The 22,828-nt window shown below is 47.7% G+C and overlaps 2 protein-coding genes and 1 long non-coding RNA gene across 15 annotated transcripts in view; 2 read left to right on the top strand and 1 right to left on the bottom strand.

The window, feature by feature from the left end:
• Nucleotides 1–264: 264 nt before the first annotated feature.
• On the top strand, nucleotides 265–1,095 carry LOC125332807. The gene is made up of 2 exons (XR_007206623.1): nucleotides 265–520; nucleotides 1,033–1,095. It is a non-coding gene; the product is annotated as an uncharacterized LOC125332807 (long non-coding RNA).
• Nucleotides 1,096–9,429: 8,334 nt separating this feature from the next.
• LYSMD4 (LysM domain containing 4) lies at nucleotides 9,430–18,758 on the top strand. Of its 5 annotated transcripts, none has more exons than XM_048317169.1 (3): nucleotides 9,430–9,471; nucleotides 10,805–11,095; nucleotides 14,555–18,758. In XM_048317169.1, the coding sequence occupies exons 2-3, from the start codon at nucleotides 10,823–10,825 to the stop codon at nucleotides 15,110–15,112; spliced, it is 831 nt and encodes a 276-aa protein (XP_048173126.1). In that variant the 5' UTR covers nucleotides 9,430–9,471; nucleotides 10,805–10,822; the 3' UTR covers nucleotides 15,113–18,758. The 5 variants fall into 5 exon arrangements, with proteins under 5 accessions (XP_048173126.1, XP_048173125.1, XP_048173127.1 ...); XM_048317168.1 differs by having other exon boundaries at nucleotides 9,464–9,496; XM_048317170.1 differs by lacking the exon at nucleotides 9,430–9,471 and adding an exon at nucleotides 9,628–10,075.
• The window catches only part of MEF2A (myocyte enhancer factor 2A), an 82,647-nt gene continuing 77,074 nt past the window's right edge, over nucleotides 17,256–22,828 (bottom strand). For all 9 annotated transcript variants that reach the window (XM_048317166.1, XM_048317158.1, XM_048317157.1 and 6 more), the window contains 2 exons: nucleotides 21,413–21,539; nucleotides 17,256–20,980 (listed from right to left, as the gene is read on the bottom strand). In XM_048317166.1, coding sequence (XP_048173123.1) covers nucleotides 20,644–20,980; nucleotides 21,413–21,539 — 464 coding nt within the window. In that variant the 3' untranslated portion in view covers nucleotides 17,256–20,643. The remainder of the gene's footprint in view (nucleotides 20,981–21,412; nucleotides 21,540–22,828) is intronic.

Raw genomic sequence — 22,828 nt, 5'->3', positions numbered from 1 at the left:
ACCAGTGCATTATATAGAGCTTCACAATGTTTGCACACCCAACCACATCTGGGCAGGGTTGGTGCTCTCCTCTCAAAAGCAGCTGAAGGAAGTGATCACACAGTTGATCAAGATTGTACCAAGCAGCCCCAGTTTGGCCTGTATAGGTCCAAGCTGTTTTTATTTGAGTGGACACATGGTGGAGCCTCTGTATGCCAAGGAAAAGAAACATTGCAAATAATTCTTGCTCTTTATTTCTATTTCTCCCTGATCAGGACGGCTCTTTCTGTTCATTGTGTGGGATTGGTCTCTGCTGCCCCTTTCAGGGAACATCTGTAAACGCATCACATCTGTAAAAAAAGGCAGGAAGGTTTATCTGCTGGACCAAGAAGTTGTCCTGAATTTCCTCACCTCTCCAGATGCCTCGTGTTTGACAGCTTCTGCTCCTGGCCAGCCACAGCTTGTGTTCTCTGGCCACCTGGGACCTGATCTCCTTCCTCTGACACTTCCACAGAGAGCAGCTGGTGGGAGAGACTTTCTGGTAAGTTGAAACCATGGTGATATATTTTATCACCACAAACAAGGAGCTGTAAATGTAGGTGTTTGAAGCTGAGGTAATGATCATACAGAGATCCATAGCTAAGAGTTTTACTATGATTTTATCCAGCAAGTTGAAGCAAAGCTACCCAGAAGTTCAGCTCTGGTGCAGGAGCACACCCCAGTGTTACCTCTTTAGGCACAAAGATTTTTACAGGAAAAAATATTCTTTGTTCTAATAATAAATGGGGAGGAATGGGGAGGAAAACAAAGAAAAACCCAAACAATGCCATATTCTCTGCTGACTGCTTGGCTTAGCTCTGCAGCACAATTTACCATCTCTCTTCCACATTGTTCTGAGTTTCTTCCCCAAGAGGATCTTACCAGTAGATAAATGTCTGCCTCTGAGCCAGCTCTTCTGGTTCAGTGACTGGCATGATGTTTGCATGAAGTCTAAACCATCAACTTGTTGCTCTCCTGTTTTCTTGCTGATATATCCCCTCTCTCGTTTCCTAGGACAAGCACAATCAAACAAAATGAATCAGAATAAACAGAACTAGTGTTCATTCTTAATCTTAACAACATGCCTATGGTGTTTTTTCTCCCTTAGCAAATTCAATCCAGCTCCTTTCTCTCATGTTAATTCACTGTAGCTGCTTCCACAGGCTCTGGGTTACACGTAACAATGAGAGGAGAGGATGCTACTTTGCTTTGAGCAAGAGCTCAGCATGTGTGTGTGTTTTGCATTTTAAGGAATGGGGCGAGGTGTTACTTGATCCACCTGCCACTGATTCTCTGTGGTATTCCTTCTGGTGCTGGTGGAGTCCCACCTGGGAACACAAAAGAAAGATGACACTTCAGACTTTTTGTCTCATATACAGGCTCTGATTTTAGCACTCCAAGCACAGGGTCCTGGAATGGCTTTCCCAGGATCCTGGCAGATTTAAAGGCCAAGCATCATGGCAAACCTGCTCCCATGCACCCACCTACCACATTGAGGGTGTCCTTGTGGGTGTGACTCTGGAGCAGCTTCTTACGGAGGAGACCATGGTGAAACTCCCTTCTGGCATCCAGGCCTTGCACCTGCAAAGTCTCCCCTGTGTGGTTGGTGTCTTTGACCATGTCCTGGGACTGTTTCCTGAAGAGAAAAAGCAGCATTTGGCCCTTGGCTTTTAGGAGGGTTTCCTAACACCAGCCTCAAAACAGATGGAAACACTTTCCTCCCCCTTCAGACCAGAACCCTGTGCCAGGACAAAGACTGAGGGTGAGGTTTTAATGCTAATGAAGCTTTTGGTGCGTCTTTTTTCCCTCCTGTCATCTGGGGAGGCGCCCCTGGCACTATGATAAAAGCACCCACTGCCCACTGGGGCTCCTCTCCTTGTGGTGAATGTGGTTCAGAGGGACACAAAGGTTTCCCCAGTAGCACATACCCATTCTGTGGCTCTAATTAGATTTTCTGTGTTTGTTGCTAACAGTGTTCTTCCTTGACTTTGGTTCAGCAGGAGCCCGATTAGTGACTTCCCAGGGTCCTTGAAACCCAAGGGAATTAATTTGTCTTTAATTTTGTCTAAGCTGATACTCAGGGGAACAGCTGGGAATATTGTAAAGCAGCTTCTGGCAGTGAGGAGTCCCAGCAAAGGATTTCATAGACCCCTGGTAGTGATGCTCAGCCTGTCCATCTGAAGCCAGTCCATGCAGGGAGGTGCAGCATTAACCAGTGAAAGACATGGCCCTGCTCCTCTTCCTTTTCCTTACAACAGCTGGATTTGGCCAGTTGTGCTTTGGCGATACCTGGTGATCACACTTTGCTGCTATTCACAGCTTTTTTCAGTGTTTATTGACAGCCAGGCACATCCTTCATTTCTTGATGGATGCTCATCCCAGCTTCCCAGGATCTGGGCTGTGCTGACATTCCAACGTGTTGTGCAGCCTTGGGTGAAGCAGCTCACTGTCCTGTAACTCAGGGAACCACTGTGCAATGGCACAGGAACCACGACAGCACTGCTTGGTGGGGGATTTTTAAAGCACTTTGAGCTCCCTGGAAGGACAAGGGTAAGTGCAAACCTGTTCTGTTACTCTGTGGTTAAAGGTTGTCTGAGATAATGTTTTGAAGTGAAAACAACAGCCAACAGAGAAGCTCATACATCCTTAGAAGTGGTCACTTTGTGGTTTGGGACATTTTCAGGGGCTACTTCACATCCCAGGTACTGGAGCGGCCGAGCCAGCTTGGGGCTGGGACCCCTCTGCCAGGCTTTGTGCAGGACACAGGAATTCCATCAGGGCCATGCTTAGCCTTAGCTTTTGCTGTAACAATTACAAGTGATAAAATATCCGTCTTCTCAGTTTGCCTCCCCACAAGTTGGTTTAAAGGGAATGAAAGCAGATCCTGCTATAGCTTAGTGCATTACAAGCCAACTCAAATGACTCCCCACTGTCTTTTCATCTCCATGAGACTTTTAATGCCCTAAGTCTTTGCATGTCCTGGCTCATAGCCCAATTGAAGCATGAGCTCCAACAGAAGTTTTACATTTAAAGCTGTTCTTTTGGCTTCAGAATTTTGCAGATTGAGGCTGAGAGAAGCAATTCAGCTGTTTACTTGCAGATCTGCACCAGCCCTGCTGTGCTCTTGCCCTCACCTCGGTCAGAGTTGTGTTAACAGCATTTTCCAATTAAAGTAGCAGCCTCAGTTACAGAAAATGCTTTTCCTATCTGGGAATTTATCTGATTTTACTCTTTTTAAATTACTCATGGAGCACAGGGCTGTTTTGTTTCCCACCCCTTATTATAATTAATCCATCATCATTTCTGGTGACAAGGCTGGCTTTTGCTGGATTTTCATTTCTTGCTATTTCTATCAGCTTGTGCCATGTTACTGATGATGGGGAGACTGATGTGAGCAATCAGGCAAATATCAAGTGGACAAGCAATTCCTGAAGTTCTGCTCACTCAGCAGGAAAAATGACACCTATTCTGGAGATAGCCCTGCCAGAAAATCTTAGAGCCATACTGTGTAAATTGCAGCCCTGTCTGAAATATTCCTACTCTGAAAACTTGGCTTTTAAGACCTTCACAGCCCAGATCAAGGCTTTTTCCTGTTACCTGAAAATTCCAAGTCTGCAAGAGAATAAATGGTAGCAGTTGAAGCCTTCGTCTTTCTTCACAGTGATGAGGTAAGGGCTTCTTTTTTTCACTTCACCTCACTGAAAGGGACGTGCTGGGCTCCATCCTGCCTGTGGTGCAACAAGCTCAGCAAGGCTTGTCCTGTGGGATGCAGTGGGATCTGACTCTGGGATTTTCACTCCAGCCAGTTTTCCATTGTGGACAACACTCTCACTGTCTTCTCATTGAAAGTGCTTTGAACATGAGCATGGAAGTGCTTGGGCTGGGCCTGCAGGAACTGGGGCAGGACCAGATGCAGTGACAAAATCCCAGGATTCAGTGTTGACATCCTGTCCCAGGAGGCCACAAAGGCCCTCTGTCCTACAACATCCTTATCCTAGAGTCTGAGCAGCAGCAGCAGCTTGTGCCCACCACAGTGGTCCTCAAAACTGGGAGCACCTCAGTTCTTCAGGACCCTTGCAAGGATGCTCCAACCACAGACTCCCAGACAGGGAAGCAAAGCCTTCTACTGCCCCCACGTGTTACTTGCTCATTATTGTTGCCACAGACTAGTAAAGACCTGGGAGCCCTGTCGGGAAGCATGAAGAGGAGCCAGCACAGCTACGCAGCTACGGAGGTCAAGGATCTTGCTTTGGAAGACTCTTCTGTTCCTTCTGTTCCTCCCTCAAGCTCAGGGTGTTCCTTATACTCAAAAAATTGCAAAATCCAATTGGACCTGTTTGGAAGTGAGACGAGCTGGAGGCAGCAAAGCACAGAGGTGTCCTGGTCCCACCCAGGACATGTGTGAGCCCTGGGAGCCTGCCAGTGATGCCGAGTGATATCAAATACGGCACAGAGCATTCAGGAGTCTTGGCTCAGGCCACGAGGAGCACAGAGCGAGAGACAGCTCTTGGCAGGCTCAGCTCACACAATAAGGTCATTGGAAAGACAAGTGATGCTTTTCCCCAGTATCAGCACCAGCTTGAGCAAGGGCTCACTCTATGCTCCTGTAATATCCCGTGCTCCATGTAGTGCCAAGGACAAAAGCTTCCTCACAAATACAATGAAGCTGCTTTTTCCAACCAGTGTCCCAGCCCCCAATTCGCATCCTTCCTGGCCCTGTCAGGCTCCAGTTTTGAACCACTGAACAGCACTCCTTGGAAGAGTAATTTTCTCTCTGGATCAGTGGCACCTCTCAAGCTGAAGGGAGAACAGGCTGTAGTTGCTGGCTCTCTACTGCTTCCCAGCAGTTACAATTAGGGATCTTGTGGTTTTGTCCTTTACTGGGGTAGCACATGCTAAGTATTCTGGAGGGCATCAATACCAAAAGCTGCCTGAAGCCTGGGCTGACAGGTTGGTAGTAGCAGCCAAGCTCTCTCATGGAACCAGTTTGTGGCTCGGGGAGGTCCCAGACCACCGTTTCTGACCATCCCTAGCACAGCTCCTTGGAATGATAGGGATGACTCTTTGCCATCCTTTCACTGAGAACCTTTTTGGCCTGGCACCATGAACAGATGGGCCATGGAGCAATTCCTCAGCTCAGATTGTCCCCAGGCTGCCCTGGACACTGCCTAGAGCTCTCTGAGCACATCTGAAGGGAACAGCACTCGCTGGCAGGGCTTATGTGCTCCGGCAATTGGGGATTGCAAACACATGCTTCAGCTATGCAAGAAATCTTTGACTTGTTCTGAACGCAATTCTGCCTGGGTTTCTTCCCAGGAACATTCCTGTTCTTCACAGTTTACCAGTTGCAGGAAGGGAGAAGTGGGGGGAGGGATTTTAAGAGTAAGGGAGAGGAAGGGGAACAAATCTCTCACAGTGCTTTGCCTCGCCAAATTCCTCCAGAAGGACAGGGTGTGGAGCATGGACTCCAGAGTCTGGGACAATCCCAAGAAAATATGAACTACAAAATTAAAACCACTTTTAATTAGTCATTTGTTTTTATAGAAAGAATAAGTCTCTGTTTTTCTGAAGTAATTTAGGGCCTGCTATCACACACGCCAGGCAGCCCCTGCCAAATGGAGCTGTGTGATAGAAGGCAAGCCCAGAACGAGGGCTCTGAGCAGAGACACGTTATCTCCTCCAGGAGACAGCAGTGTTGTTGAGATCTGCATTCTGCTTCTCAAGATAAAAGTCCCACTCCTGAGTCACAGCATACGTGAGGGAGTTGCAAATGTAGTCCCCGTAGGTGGGAGTAATTTGATGTCTGAGATGAATGATGAAGCTGGGCTTTTATTGTCACACGTGCTCTGTTGCAGGCAGGAGAGGAAGCGTACAAGGGTGGAGGCAGGAGCTGTGCTCCTGCCCTGGGAGACCCCAGAGGTACAGGGTACCCAGCTCCTCACACCCTGACTTCCGGGTGACAAATTCCTCTTCTCTTGGAGGGACACAGGCCACAGTGTCTATCACCTGGCAGGGTGGGCTGGGGTCACACTGCAGTGGGTGAAGGCTGTATTCAGCCTATGTCCCTGCAGGGAAGGTGTGCAGCTGGCTCTCAGCCTGCTCTCAGTGCTGCTATCACATGGGCTCTGTGCTCCTTTCCAGATGTGACCACCTGAACCATCAGCTCCCTCCTGAGAGTGCTGACCTGCAGCCCGAGTCCCTCCCAGGGCAGGTAACAATGGGACTTGTGCTCCATGGCAAAGTCTAGAACCTGCTGAGCTACACAAGCTCCAAGAGGAGAAACCCTTGAAAGAGACAAGGTGTAACCTGACGCTACCAAACATGCACTCTGAGTAACCTCCATAGCTCAATTAACTGTATTAAGTATATACACCTATAATTAATTTAATTTAGCTGAGGTTTTCTCCCCTGTGTTGGGTGCTTACTGTATCAACCTCTTAAAATTATGGCTGTATGTATAATTCAATCAAATGTATGTGCAGTACCCGCATAAGCTGAGTCACTCCAGGTACCAGGGAGAGGTTTATTTTGTTGTATTTGGCTCATGCTTCTGACTTAACACAGGGGTAACTCCACTGAAATTGGTTGGGCTGCATTAATCTAAAGCCAAAGCAAAGCCCAGCTTTTATTCATTATTTGCAATAGAGGCATCATAATTTCTATAATGCCATGTCCAGAGTATGGGTGGGGTTTGCTCCAGCTACCTTCCCAGTCTCCCACTAGGAAAGAATGATATGAAGGTAGAAAGGAATACTCATCTTTTTCTCTTTTTAGACGTTTAATTCAGAAATACCAGCAGATTCGTATTGCCTCCCAGTGCTGTGTAGGAGCCTTTCCCATATATCTGTTAAACTAAACAGGAACGATTGGTCGATATTAAGGAGATGCTCAAGAAGTTTTTCTTGAATCTGTGCTGTACATGGTGTCAGGATGGGAGTTCACAGCCTGTGAGAATCCCCTCCCTCATCTTTTATTGACTGCACATTCTACATTTGTATTGTTAATGTCCCATGTGGTGTAGGAAACAGGTGGCTGATTTCACTCCGCCTTGCTTTTATTAATCCCAAATTCTGGATCAGGTCACCAGTAATGATGGCCCTGGTGATCTATGAATGGTAATTGTTATTCCTGCTCCTCCTGAGCAGTTGGGGACTTTCAGATGGCAGCCTGAGCAGCTGCAGCCTGAGCAGCAGATGGCACTAGCGACAAAGTGTGCAGGGATGTGTGAAATGCCCCATCTCCGCTCAGGTGAGGTCGTTGAACACCCAGGCACGAGGGGTAGGAGCTGCTTTCTGCCACTCACATGTGAAGTTATTCGTTTCCCAAGGGTGGAGAGTAGCCTGTCACTGGGTGATCAGGAATCCAAACAAGAGATTTTATTGCACAGCTTAGAATGCAGCTGAAAGAGAAGCAAAGAATGACACAGGGAATATGTGTCTGACGCTTCTCACACTTCTGAAGTGAGCCTGAAAAAAGAGGGACAAATCCCAAGTGATGAGGAAAACTGCAATTCTGGGTCTGAACAAGAGCTCCCAGGAATCGCAGGGACACAAGAGAGGAGCCCTGTTCTAGATTATTTGGAAAGCCCCAGCCAAGACCTTCATGAAAGTTTTGATTGTTTATCACAGGGATTAACTCTGGGAAGCAGCTGGCATGGATGTGAATTCCAGCTGGTACCCAGCACCATGGACACACTGCTCTTTGAATTGAGTGAAAATGAGCAGACTCTCAACTCTGTTGCCCTCTGCATTGATCTGTCAGGGCAGGAAGATGTCTTCCTGAAATTCAGGGCACGAATGACCCTTGTGTTGGCTGAATGTAGGTAATGACTGAACCATTGAGCTCTCAAACAAGCTCTGATTGTTTGGGGCTTTGCAGCTCTCACAGTCTATCTGCTAACTACAAAAATATTCCAATTATTTGGAATGATGACATCATCCATGCAATTGACCCAGATCCAACATCAGCACTCCTACAAAACAGTTACTTCTTGTTAAACACTATCAAGTACAAGTAATCCAGCCCAGAGTGAGCCCTGTCAGCAAAGCCTGGTTGATTCCCCCACGTTTCCAGCATTTCCTCAGTAGTTTATTTTCCAGGTTTGAGCAGATTAACCTGGATCTGTTTTACAAAACGTGATTATTGCTTGTAACCTTTGAACCTCAGTAGTCACAGAGAGGCTGTAAGTGGCTCAGGAAAGGTATTTTGGCACCTTTTATTTACTGCCCATGCTTGTAGAGCCCTCTCCAGCTCACTAAATCTGTTGTCTGTTGGGTCAGAAAACTACCTAAGGTGCCTGAGCCCCAAAGTCATCTGCTCCTGGGATAACCTGGCCCAGGGATGGAGGGAAGGAAATCCTGTGACCTGCTGGGAAATGGGGTCCTGGCTCAGCCGCAGTCCTGCCTGGCCACTCTCCTACCACCCTTCCATCCCTGCTGAAATCCCTCAGTCCCACAAAGGTGTATGGGCAGGTAAGAGCTGTGAAGAACAGCTGTTGCTTAAAGAAATTGTTGATGCATGTGGAGCCTTCCTTCCTCTTAGTGGGTCACGTTTATCAGCTGATGTTGTATCTAATCCAGTGGTAGCCTGAGCTGGAGAGGAAATACCCTCCCCTCTTGCCTCCAGCACTGGGGTTGCACAGGGTGAGGCAAAGGGATGGCAGTGACTACACTCAGCTTTAATTTAACTTAACAGCAGGTTTGTCCATCACCTTTAGGGCGAAGAGCAGCCAGCAGCCGAACTCCAGGCTGTCCATCCAGAGTGTCTTCACCCCGTGGGCACCCAAAGGAGTGCCTGGCTGATTCTGACAGCTGGCAAGGAGGGCATTATTTCTCCTGTCCCTGCACCCCAGAAAAGCTTCGAATGTGGAACTTGCTAACAGTGTATCCTGAGCTTGTTTTTTAAACATAAGCCATGAGTCAGGATGGGCCAAGGCAAACATGGCAGTGTGGAGCACAGCTGGTCAGCTCTGCTGGCTGCTCCGCAGGCACCACTGAGTGGAGGCAATATTGACATAATGTAAAATTGACATATTGTAATATTGATATATATTACATATTGACAGTGTAGTACCTGAAATGTTACTGTAACACAGGGCTGTGCAGGTGTGTGACATGACCCCTTGTACCGGTGTGTGACGTGTCCCAGGGCAGTGACACCTCACCCGGGGCTATGCAAGTGCGTGGCGTGTCCCACTGTACAGGTGTGTGACATGACCTCTGTTCGGAGTGTGACATCACCCGCTGTTCAGGTGCGTCACCTGGTCCCCGCCCGGCCGGGACGGGGGCGCGGGCCCTTTAATCGAGGCCCCTCCCCCGCCGCCCGTCCCGCCCCCGCCGCTCAGCCCCTTCCGCCCTGCCGCCCTTCCCCGGCTCCCATTGGCCGGCTGGCGCTGAAGTCCCGCCCCCGGCGCCGCCAGCCAATGGGAGGGGCGCTGGGCGAGACCGTGGCCAGGTCGGTGCGGGGCCGATGGCGGCGGGTCCGTGAGGGGGGCGCGGGGAGAGGGGCGGGAACCGGGACCGGGACCGGAACCGGGACCGGGACCGGGACCGGGACGTCCTGGGGGGAGCGGGGTCTCATGAAGCGCTGAGGGGAGCGGAGCCCTAGCGGGGAGCGGGACACTCTGAGGGGATCGGGACCCTTCTCAAGTGCTGAGGGATTTGGGGTCACCTGAAGCGCTGAGGGCAGCGAGACCGTCTGAGGGGAGCGGGAACTGAGGGGATCGAGACCCCGAGGTGCCACGGGGAGCGGGGCGCCCTGAGGGGAGCGGGACCCTCCTGAAATGCTGAGGAGATTGGGGTCCCTTGAGGGTGTCGGGATCCTCCTGAAGTGCTGACGGGGTCGGGGTCCCCAGAGGAGCTTGGGGAAGAGTTCGGCACTCCCTAAGGAGGGAGCTGTGTCGGGGGCGGCCGGCGTGTCCCACAGCAGCGTCCACCCTGGTCCTGGATGTTGAACTCCCCCGGCACAGCTGAGCCCAGCCCGCAGCTGTGGGTGCCGTGCCCGGAGCCAAGGAAATGCCATTAAATCGTAGTGGTTTCACCTGAAGAATCCCTTAGAGGTAGATGGAGAACGTTAAGGTCAAGGTTCCATAACAGTGTGGGGTTTTCTTACCTATGCCTGACCGTGACAACAAATTGTTTGTGGAGCTGAGGATTGAAGAAAAAAAACCAACAACAACAACAACAAAAAAAACCCTTACAGCTGTAGGCTGAGCAATAATTAAAGTGCTCAGGCAAGTTGTAGTCTTCATGCAGCAAAATGAAGCCTTGTTATTCAGGTTGAACTTAAGTGAAGCTTGAGCTGTGCTTATTGAAAAAAAAGTTCACTTCCAAGAACTTAAAATGTGGATTCTTAAACTGTAGAGAACTAAGGACTTATGAAAAGGGTAACTTTGCTCAGTTTTTAATGTCTCTTGGTAGACCTGCTGTATGTTTTGACCATAATTAAAGACAGTTCGCTTAAGTGACTGTGTTGCTTTTTAATGAAATTATAGAATGTAGCATTTAAAATGTGTAGCAACATAGTCTTATAAGGTGGTTTGTCCACGGGTAGACAAAACAAAAAAAAAACCAACTTGGAAAAAGATTACTGATTGCTGAAGTTTGAGTACATAACTTTTCTAATACTGCTGTTAAGAGTGGCACTTCTGGATTTGCCCTGGGTACAAGAAACCTTTGTGTGTGTGAGTGTTCACACCTGCCAACTTTTTGTGCATTCTCTGAATCTTTCATGCTAAGAACTGAACCCTCGTATTGAGGAAACTAAAAATGTCTGGGTTTTGTTACAGGTGCTACTGGTGTAAAAGATGAGGCTGAATGAGAGCCGAACAAGATCCTTCCAGGCTCCTGTCACTGTCCACAACTTCCCGGACAGGCAGGTGTATGTGTTTCCCAATGGCCGATCTGACTCAGATGAGTCCTCAGAGGAGGAGCTCAACGTGATGGAATTGCGGCCCAGGGGCAAGGAGCAGCAGCGGGGCAGCGCTGCCCGGGACAGGCTGGGGGACGTGGTGCTTCTGGAGCGGGAGATCACCGAGGGGGATAACCTCAACAAGCTGGCCCTGCAGTACGGCTGTAAGGTAAGGGCTGCCTCTGCTTGGGGCTAATCACATCAGAGGGGTTTCATGTGCCGCGGTTTCCAGTCCTGTGGTCTGGTAGTTTTGACACTGGAAAGTGTTGGCCTTCTCTGTTTTATGAATGATCAGTGTCTGGGTAAAACTGGATAAAGGCAAAAAAATCCCCAAACAAACACAAAAAAGAGTTGTTCAGCCAACAGCCTAGGAAGATGTTGTCAGCCTCATACCCTGCCTGACCTACTTTCCTGTTTAATTTCAGTGACTAAGTGCAGGTTGTACTAAGTTATTTCAGTGAGGGCAAACATTAGGAAGCTGAGTGTAGAAATTAGGGTCAGGGCTCTGCTCTCAAGGAACATTGGAGTTTTTAAAGCAAATTTAGCAGTACAAAGAAACACCGCCGTTATGGGTGAGGTTTTTTGTTTATTTTTTGAAACGTATCAGCTTACATTTTGCAAGGAAGGTCTGAGTCTGACAGGGTTGGCTGTGGAAAGGTGCCAAAGTTCAGTCCCAGAATCCAGGTGGGGTGTGTGTGTGGGTTTTGGTTGTCTGCTGTCATCCCAAAGCGTGCACAGTTCAGGTGCCTGTGGGCAGGAGGAAGGGTGTGTGCACAGTGAGATTTCTCTGAGTTGGAACCCACTACACAACACATTTTCTTTGTTCTAAAGCAGAGCAAAACTGATGAAAAGTTTAATTACCTGGTCTGAACATTAGAAGCCGTCTGTTGTTTAGCAGTTTGAGCTGTATTTTTAGAGCCTCCTTTTTCTGCAAGCTGGACTGTGATTTCAGAGTTCCATGATGCAAACAATTGGCCAGTGACTGTAGTGGGGATAATGATATGGCTCTGGCTTCACTGCTGCAATGCAATTGCAGTCTGTCTTGCTTAACCACACAGCAGCTGTGCGGTGCAGCTGAGGCAAGAGGCCTTAGAGGGATTGCAGCAATTCCTCCCCTCCCATGCCCTTAGAAACAAAAACAAAACAAAAAAGGCACCCTTGCAGGTTCTGCTGATGAGCCTGATGCGTACGGAGAAGCGAGTCTGGTAGGACTTGAATAGGCCTTGATTGGCCCCAGGAGAGCCTGAGAAGGCAGAGCTGAGCTTTGGTTGGGTTTGGAGCTGTGGCTGTGTGGTGCTCTCAGCAGCAGTTGGGTGAATTCAGAGGATGGAGATTCTGGACAGTTCTTTGGACTGTGGTTTGAAAAGTCCTGCTGTGCCTCTGCACTGTCACTCAGAGGGCCCAGTCCTGTCCCTGCCATGGCTGCTTCTCTGCTGTCCCGCTCCTGGAACCTTTCAGCCCTTCTGAAGGCTGCTGGCCCTGCCCAAGGGAAGAGCAAGCTGATGGAAGGGACCACGTAGTGTTCTCCTCCCACAGGAAAAGAACTGTCCTGCTGCCTCCCTCTCTTCCAGAAAGGGCACTTCTGACTTGTTCCAGTTAAATTGAACAAGTACAGAAATCCTTATTGTAGGAGATTTGTGTATTTGTCTTTTTAAGGACTGGCATGACAGTTTTCATGTGTTTTGTTTTATTTGCACAATTAAACAGCTCCTGAAAGGTCACCAGGACAGCAGTAAGAGGAACTGTAACCACAGATATATAGGCAAATGTGTGTAAAAATCCAGGATGAACTTCTTGAAATCCATGAGAACTTGACATTGGTTTCAGAATCTGCTTGAGGAGGGGGTATTAAGACAGTGCAACAAATAGCTCTGTGCATGTGCCACAGATAACTTGGCAGGGATGCAAAGCACTTCAAAATTTTTATTTTTACTCTTGACCATTTATAGTCCTGGCTTGCTTTTGGCATTGTTCTTAGCTGGGACAAGAGGAGCTCACTGCAGCCAAAAAAAATGATTAGAGAAAATAAGCCTAAATGCTTGTGCAGCCCAATCTCTCGCATGCTTCGTTGTTCGTTGTTTCTGTCTGAGTGCTGCTCCACTTTCTGTTTGTAGAGCCTTAGCACCACACTGCAGTATTTGATTGCAGACACCACAGGGGATATTTACTGTCCCAGTAATTTGTTTTCATTGGAACAAATCCAGAAATTGAAGCAGCACCTCAGTTAGGAGGCTCTGGGTGAGATTGTTATTTCATAACTAAGAGATTTTGCAGGGTTTAAGTCCGGAGGTTACGCTGGGGCTGGCTGTGAGGAGCCTGAACTAGTGGCTGAGGATTCCTTTTGCCTCAGGGTCCTCAGATCAGGTCCTGGACTAAATGTGCCATTTTCAGAGTTCTCAAGCTTTGCAGAGTAAACATGAGATTCAGGCATCCATCTCATCTCTACCTTTGAGCAGAGTGCTTAGGAAGTAAAGTGGGTTTTTTGTTTTAGCTCTCCAGTTTCCTTGGCAGCCTCAAGTGTGTGAGTGTGTAGTGAATGCAGGTCCTGCTGTAATTTCTGAAAGAGCAAAGCACAGTCCCTTGTAGTGTGTCTCTTTGGTGTGATGTATGGGAGGTGGTTTACCTGTTTGTGTTGCCTTTCTCTTTGGTTTGGCTCTTGCTGTTTTGTGTCCTCCAGCCTTTTCCTCAAGGTTCTTTTCGTATCTCCTTGGCTGCTGTGGAGAGCTCCTGGCACGCACTGACATCCTGTTCCTTTTCTTTGACAGAGGGTTTAGTGCAACTGAGGAGTTGCTGTACTTACTGGGTGGCTGTGAGTGGCCACTGTATTAAGCATCTTCTCTTATTTAATGTTAAATAAAGGACACTGCCTTGCCTTTGTCTTTGCAGTGGTACTGCCTGTCTCTGTGTGTGATGCTGCACATGTGGCTTGTTCTTCTTTGCTCTTCCTGCTCTGGGTGGGGATACAGCTCACAGACAGGAACCCTACACAAGAACCAACAAAGGTGGTGACAGGAGCACAGAGGTGATTGTTGTTCAGCAGGAGCACTGAGCAGCTCAGGAGGAATGAGCTGCTGGTCCTGCAGAAGAGAGGTGCTGCTTGAGCAGAGGATGCTCTTGCCTGTGTGGCAGATGCTCCCCTGCTCTCCAGGCCCTTGTTTTCAGAACTGGTTTGCTCCCGAAGTGGAGCTCTGATCACTCCGAAATCATTTCCTGAGCAGGAGGGGAGTTTTGCCTGCTCACACTGGTGTTGTGCTCTCACCTTAAGCACTCATGTGTAAGGTATGAAAACTGTTTTAAAAAGGATCTGTTACAAAGATTCTTCTTGCCTTAACTAAGTGAGAGAAGGGAAAAGAAAGCAAAAGGAAGGAAAAGCAGTATGGAGCAAAACACAGCAGGTACAAGTGCACTAGAGGAGGTGGTAGACTGGTTTAGCAGGGGACTGACTCTATCCAGCAGGACCTAAAGCACCCTGGCACAGCTGGGGAATCTCTGCAGAACACCTAACCACTTGAATCCCGGGCCTGCTTTTATTCCATGACAGCTCCGTGCACACTGGTTTATAGCTGCTTCCTGCCTCACTCCGGGGTTGTGCTGCAGTCACTGTCTGTGTCCTTTCTGGATGCCGTAGGTTGCGGATATCAAACGTGTCAACAACTTCATCCGGGAGCAGGACCTGTACGCACTGAAGTCCATCAAGATCCCGGTGCGGCCATACGGGCTGCTCACGGAGAGCACCGGGGCGCTGCGGCTGCCCCCAGCGGAGCCCGCCCAGCCTGGCCTGACACGCGTGGAGCTGCCAGAGCCCGACCCAGGCGCGGGCGGCTCCGCTGGCGGCCGGCGCCTCAGCGAGTACTTCAGGGGCATTGACCAGAGCATCCAGGACGCCGTGCAGGTGGAGGTGCAGCTGAACGCGCAGCTGAACGCGGAGTACGGCGTGGAGGCGCTGGAAAGGCCCCTGCTCGAGGCAGGGAAGCGGGAGACTGGTAATGGTGCAGACTGTGGAATCCAGTGGTGGAACGCCGTTTTTATTATGCTCCTGATAGGAATTGTCCTGCCAGTATTTTATATCATCTATTTTAAAACGCAAGGCCTGGTGGCCCGCACCTTTAACATAACCTCAAATGTTTCAACAACTGGATTGGAAGGGAAATTACCACAAGGCTCAGTTGTAGGAAAAAAATCCTAAGGGGAAGGGGCAGCCCACTCCAGCCTCTCCAGCAGTGATGCCCATGTGCTTATGACTGACTCAAGTGCTTCCAAGGGGATACAACAATACAGATTATTTTTATAAGTAGCTGATGATGTAATCCTGAATTTGACTGAAAATGAGGTGATGTGATTTTTGATGGAAAAATAAGGATGTTTTGTTGCTTACAGAGATCATCATCGAGGTGGCTTAAGAGTTGGGAACTCTGTTTAGGGGAAAGTGGTTTGTAGCAATTTACTCATTGTGGTTGCTTCAGCTATTTCTTAATGATGTGTCTAGAAGCAACTCCTTTGCTGCTGAGCTAGAGTGCGCAGTATTAATGTGGTTGGAAAGTTGGGGGTTGTTCACATTTTAAGGAAACACTTTTTGCTGGAATGGAAGAGGGGGGGGGACACTTTTTCTCAGAAGTGTCATTTTTGTCTCTTGCAGACCATGGTGGTTTTGGCCTGCTTGAACTTAATGATGCCTTTTGGGGCTCTAAGCTGGGTGTGCCAGGGCACAAGGACACTGCCAGCACCCCACCTTGTCATCCCCCTGAGCAAACCTTTGAGCTGTGTTCCATTAGGATGTGTCAGGCCCACCCCTGGGAAGGGTGAGCCCAGACTTCTTCCCCACAGTGAAACCCTTCAGAGATGGCTCTTGCGATCTGGAGGTCCCAGTGCAGGATCTGCACTGTTCAGGGTTTTGCTCAGCCCTGCATGGCCCCGGGTGGGCAGAGGGTGTTGGAAGAGGACAGGAGAGCAGGAGAGAGGAGTCACATGCACTTCTCAAGGGTTCATTTGCTGGCAGAAGGTCTAGTCAGTATTATTTGCTAAAAAAACTAATAATAGTCTACAGTGGTGCTTCTCAGACACCCGGGCTTGGTCATGGAATTACTTCCTTGTGTGCAGTCTGGGCAGGAGTGAAGTGCTGAGCTGGGTGCAGGTTGCAAGGTCCAGGACTGAAGTCCAAGAAGAAGGAAGGATGAAGCCTTTATAGGAGAGGACTGTGCAGCTGCTGATTGTGACAGGTTTCTGTGAACTGACAGTGTGCATTAAAAAGCTTCGCAGGGCAGTGGAGACGTCGGTCAGTCCGAGGGCTGTGCTCTTCAGGGCCAGTCAGCAAACACTACCTGCTGCAAGGGAGCAGCAAGGCAGCCCTTGGGAGCTTCGCTAAAGTGAAGAATTTGCCTCAGAAGTTTGATTCAGCAAATTCCAGACCTGTGGGCAGAGGTGAAGGCTTTCCTATACCAGACACTAAGGGATTTTGCATGGGCAGCTGCCATTGTTGCTGAGGGTGAGGGCAGAGCTGGTGGGCAGGTGCAGGAAGCACTGTCCTCCCCACCTCAGCCCTGTCCCATTTGGAGCTTCCCAGCTGCCAGCAGGCCCCCAGGGCTTCTCCGGCAGCCCGAAGCCTGCTGGGGCAGAGCAGGGGCTGGAGAGGGGCTGTGGTACAAGCACCTGTTGTACAGGTGTAACCTCAGCCTGGCCTGAGGAAGAGCAGCCTGGCAGTGTCTGCCTGGATGGGGAGGACTGAAGCTTCTCCAGCAAGGTGAGGAGCCCCACACCACACAAGCAGAACCATGTGCTGTTACAATGAGAACCTATGTTTCCGGCAGTTCTCAAAAGTGGGAACCTAATTTTGTAAATGAGCACTCTAAAGTATCTTACAGTGAACAAAAACTTGTATTTTTCTTCTATGAAGAGCTGTATCTCTTGGTTCTGGGGAGGGGGGGATTCTTACATTTTTAAATAAAGCCACATGAAATAAAAGCGCAAGGGGCACAGCTTGTGCGTTTTTTGCTATCACCTGCCTTAGAAAGTGGGGTCCCTTGCAGCCTTACCTCAGCCCCTGCAGTGAGAAGCAGGAGTGGAAGCGGGGCTGGAGGGGTGGGACTGGCCTTGGGCTCTCCACTCTGAATGGACCCTGGTTTATCTGCCAGTTCCCTTAAGTGTTTTGTAAAAAAGGTTCTTAGCAAGCATCAGTCCTTGAGTGTAGTAACAAGCGTGTGTGAATTCCTGTTGATGAAAATGCTCATGGCTGCAGTTTCAAACCAACACCTCGCACCTGAATTGGACACCTGGAGGGGGCAAGGACGCGCCAGACAGGACCACGTGCTCTGCAAACACGAGAGAGGCTGGAGTACACAGTAAAAGCCAGTATCTTTACTTTAGTGAATGCAGGATACAAATATTTTACAACAACCTCTAGCATTTTCTTAACCATTTGATAAAAAGTTCACTAGAATATTTATTGTATATTGAAGAAAAAACAACACATTCAGGGAAAAAAATTGAGATTAACTTATTTTTTTTCTTAAAAGATTCGTCTCAAGGATGGCAACAAAGTCCAGCTTGTGCCGCCAAACGGCTTATCAGCATTAAACCGTGAACAGCTTCTTGTGAACTGTTGACTACAAACATTTACCAAATACATAAATCTCTTTTAAAAAAGCCATTTTAAATATAGCAAAGCAGTGTTCTCTTGCACAGCAAAGTGAAGAAAGGTTCTACTAAGATTTAAATGTTTACATTGGTTAAGTCTTTCGTTCACATTCGGATTTAACTTCTGCCCAGGATCAATTGTTAGGAGTTGTTTTGTTCCTTATTTACTATGTATTTCTTGTGCGCACAGTAACTCGCAAGTTTCTGATGCATTAGTGTCCTTGGAGGGAAGGCAAGGCTAAAGCAGTTCTCTCTGATGAGTCCCTGACACCGTGGCATTCTCAAAACTATTGTGAGAGCTCGAGGATGGAGGTGATTTGTCACAACAGAGATAAAAATCTTAAATCATTCAGACCTGACTGGGTTCAGCCCAGGATTGGATCCACTTGCACTTCAGTCAGCAGAGATAATTTTAAAAAGTTTTTTTTTTTTTAAACCTGTTGAAATATCTGTGCTATGTCATTTTTTTTTTATAAAACATTTTTACAATTTCTAAAAAAGTATGTTTCAAAGTGAGTTACTAGTTATTAAAAACCAGGATTCCCATGTCCTCGGTGGCAGGAGGTGCTCCCAAGAGCAGAGAGCTGTGGAAGGACGTTTCTGCTGGGGCTAGGGCAGCACAGGGCCGCTCCCTGGCCCAGCTCTTTAGAACTGATTCTATTATTTTTTTTTTAATTCATTGGTGCAATTTCAATACAAACTCTAACCCTTGTGTAGCTTTGTCTTTAAGAAAACAGTAGTTTAAGTACTGTTTAAAAACCTGCATAGAAATAAAGACTATTGAGATACAGTCAGCAAAGCCATCTGATAAGGCACACAAGAAAATAGACAGTAAATGTGAATGCAGAACTCCCACTCGGATGTACAGCAAAGTTCATACAGGTGCATAAATCATGGAACTCACATCACTAGTCAGAGCAGCAAAAGGTTCCAGGGAGCAGCAAGTGAATTCGGTCACTGGGGAACACAGCAGCCACTGGAACGTGTCCCGTCTGCCTCCATGCTCCTGCCAGCCAGGATGAACCCACGGCAATAGGAAGCAGTTCCACGGGAAGGGCTGGGACTGGAGCCCCTGTGGGTTTTGACGTTGTCAGGACAACAGGGGACAGGGCTGGAGGCCGCAGGTACCACACAGGGCAGCCGGCCACGCTGCACCGCCCTTCTCACCCCTCCCTTACAGCATCAAGGGATTTTCTTAACTGGGGGGGGAAAAAAAAAAAAAGAAAAAAAAAGGCCCAAGCAAAAACGTAATAAATATCAGGGCTAACTCTGAAGAGTTTGGGCAATCCCACAGGACTGCAGCTTCCACTCAGAACTAGCACTGCCAGCCTGGAGGTGACCGGGAGCACCTGCGGGATCACAGCCCCGCATCCAACACCAAACCTGCGCCCGGCCCTGTCTCACGGCACAAGGGGGCTCTGCATTCCTCCCTCTTTCTTGGAAGCAGCAAATTTTTCCCAAACCACTTGCCAACTCACAAAACCTTTTGCGCTCCTCTGATATGTGTCATTTCCCTATCATGAGAAATTAGGTCAAGTTTTTCCACTGGTTTTTTTTTCCTCCTTGGAAGAGGCAGCTTTAAAATGATGCCTTAAAATGTGTTGTAACAGATTTTTTATATTTATGCAGGATGAACTTAACACCGGATTTTTTTTTTTGCCACTTTGCTATTTATATACATATATATAAAATGTATAATGAAGCTTAACCATACAGCACAGAGATTACAATTGAACGGCACACATTCACCACCAGTGAGGGGGCCAACCCCTTTATACACCCTCTGAAAAATCTGGATAATAATATTAATAATAATTAAAATCCAAAGAAAGTACAGTATATTTAACAAAATAGTAAATATTAAACAGTGAATACTCTACTTAATAAGGACCTCGCCTTGTTTCAAGTTGGCGTCAATCCACAAAAATATACTTTTTAATCTGGTGACCGTACAATACATAGGTACTTACACCAAAGGTGATAATATATTTAGGATGCTATATACACAAAGAGTTTGGCTCAAATTTAAATTTACATATAAGTGTTCATGGCTTATTTTTCCCCCAAGGTTCCGCCTGCAAGTTTTTCCTTTTCATCTTTGAAAGCAAAAACTAGAAAGTCAAAATAAGATAAAACTATACTCTACAAAAAAGCTACAACATACAGCTTTGGCTTATATAAATAATTCATAGCAGAATGTGTTCAAAAGTACTGTATATAACTTTATATATAGTCTTCAATTCATTAGGGTATTGTTTTCTTTAATATAAAATATACATGAGCTAAAATCCGTTTCTATATTTTTCAAAGGTATGAACGTAAAAACAAATTTGTCAAACATATTCCAATTATAACTTAATATATTAATTTTATTTTGTTAATGTTCTATTTTCTAGGCTAATATTTTCTGAATATTTCATGCGAGTTCTCTATGTCTCTCTTTCACTCATTAAAAAAATCACTTCTTTGACCCAATACACTTTTTTTTTTTTTTTTGCACGTGCAAAACAGGGTTTTTGTTTTTTTTTTTTTATTTCTTATAGCATCAGCCCTTCTCCATGCACCCTCTGCAATAGAGACCCATGCCAGGTTGGGTAATAGAAAGGTCAGTTTATGTACAGTATTGCTTTCTTCTTCCTGCTTTTCTACTGCTCTGCTGCTACAAAGCAATTATTTCTTAACTACGAGTAACCATAGAGCTGACTACACACAGGGACGGTACTACAGGCGAGCCCTCGCTCGGGTGGGTGTGGAGGAGGAGGAGACACTGCGGGGACACCGCTCTGCCATGGGGCTGGGCTGGGGTTGCACACGAGTCCAGGTAAGTGCCAGACTAGAGATCAAACCTACTGGATTGTTCTGTTACGTTTTACCAAGGGACATCTGCAGCTATACAAGAGTTTGTCATAAGTGCCTGATGATTGGTGTATGCTACACACACTAGCACATATATATGCATGTGAAGATATATATATGCATGTATGTATATACATATAAATATACTTATTCATGTCCTTATTTATAAATTTAGATATGTCAGGACAGTTCATTTTGAGAACACAAAACTGAAAGGGCGACACTGTGGGTTTATGTCACCCACGTGTCCATCCTCATTCGTTTTACCGAGGGACTCTCCCGATCTTCTGTGTTGGGCGGCCGCCCCAGCACGACGGGGGAGTGGAAATCGCTGCGGGGATCCTCGCGGTCGCTGCCATCGTAGGAGCTGCTGGAGCTGCTCAGGCTGTCGACCGGGGAGCGCCCCAGCTCCTGGCGCGACGGCGGCGGTGGCGGCTGCGGCTGCTGCGGCGGGAACCCGGAGGGGGTGACGCGGTCCCGGGGAGGGGAGATCGGTTCGGATTTGATGTTGATGTTTTGGTTGGTGTTAATGGAGAGATTGGAACCCTGAGATAGCTGGCTGCCAGTGCTGGGGAAAGAAAACAGAAAGGCGCAAATAAGGAAACAAAAAGTGAAAACCAAGTGACAATTCATGTGTTTGTGACGGTGAGGCCTTGGGGCTCAGCACATTAATCAATGCACCTTACTGGGAAGAGCAAAGGAGAAAAAAGCATTAATTAAAGGTCCGAGCTGCATTTACAGAAGTTCAGAACAAACAAGGATTTCCTACTGCCAAACATTTCAGTCATCACACAGGTGCCTCCTTGGTGAGAAGCTGAGCCTGCAGGGACACGGCTCATTAGCTGGAGGTGACTGCAGGGACAAACACCCTGACACACAAATGCTTTGCAGCACAGACAAGAGGTTAAAATGTGCTCAGTATTCTCCTGGTGCAGCTGATCCAGCAGAAGAGGCAGAAGCTCCCCCAGTGCTGCCCTGCACCGGCACCCCGGGTACTTACACAAGAGAGCTGAGGGCCGCGGGACCGAGGTGGTGCTGCTGCCAGGCAGACACCTGCCCCAAGGACAGCATTCCTGGGGAGTTAAACCCCTGCAGGGCAGACAGGTCTGCGCTAGTCAAGGAGTAATCTAAGAGGGGAAAAACAAACAAACAACGAAGTAATGAATAGGGGGGGGTTTATATATATAACATACATATATAAATAAATGCAAATACAAAGGCTTTCTGCCCAGAACAAAGGCAGCTGATCCAAAGGAATCCAAACGTGAAAACTCTGGGAGCAATCCTGCCAGCCTCACAGGGAGCTTAACAGTACAGATGCCTCCAAATGAAATTCTTTTTTGCATTCTGCTTTCAGTTCCTCCACATTGCTGTCTTGGAGCTTCTTCCAAACCCACAGGTACAACACATTAATGCATTGTGTATATACAGAGGTGTGCACCTTGCAGCAAGACTTGGAATTTTTGAAGAGGTTTGCCTACATGGACATTTCAAAATGAAACAAAAAGGGAAGAATCCATATGAGTCAGGGTGGATCTTGGCCTGAATTCACTGCAGACACCTGGGCTGTGGTTCAGTCCCAGGTGGGAGGTGGCAGCTCCTCAGACAAGACAGAGGTACCATTTGGGTTGCTCACGATGCCACAGAGCTCCTGGTCCTACAACCTCCATCCAGACCCAAGCCATGAACAGCACTGGCTGCCCAGGCAGTCACAGGGACTCTGAAAAGGCAGGGCAGGGGCCGGGTACCCAAACCCCTCAGTGACCCGTCAGTGCAGTCCCACTGTACCACATCCCATCCCCCCCTTCCCCACAATATCGCTCCTCAATGTCTGATTAAACTGTCATCTCTGTATCACATAAACCAAAGAAACCCCTTTATGTGGAGCAAGAGAACACCATACTTTAGAAATACAACTTAAATGGAGCCCGGAGAACTCAATCTATTCTGACCCCAGAGCAGCAGCCGGCCGGTGGCTCTGGCTGCTGCAGGGCTCCCTCACTTCTCACTTCATTCACAGAACTGAAGGTGTTTTCACTCGATCATTATCACTCTTGTTTTCTTTCAGGTTTGAAGACAAACTCTTCTCTGCTTTTAATTATTTTGTAATAAAGCTCCCTTAAAATAATTTTTGTCTCTTGAGAATGGGACAAAATGTGAGCAGCCAAACTCACTCTGTACTGCCAGGAGAGGAACCAAACATTCCACTTAAGCTGGGTTTGGCTTTGATTTGTGTTTGGGGACATAGGAGTTTTTTTAATAGTATTGTCCTAAAATGCCACCACCATTACAATCTCTCTCTCTCTCTCCTGCGATGAGCCTTTCTTGAACGATCTCCCCCTCCCATCCCCTGACCTGTCTGCTGTGTATAAATTCTGGATCTCCCTAAAATAGCTCATCTTGGGAGGAGAATCCA

The sequence above is a fragment of the Corvus hawaiiensis genome, chromosome 13 (genome assembly GCF_020740725.1).
Source record: "Corvus hawaiiensis isolate bCorHaw1 chromosome 13, bCorHaw1.pri.cur, whole genome shotgun sequence".
Lineage (NCBI taxonomy): Eukaryota > Metazoa > Chordata > Aves > Passeriformes > Corvidae > Corvus > Corvus hawaiiensis.
The sequence above is the reverse complement of the archived record's forward strand: the minus strand, read 5'-3'. Positions and strand labels throughout refer to the sequence as shown.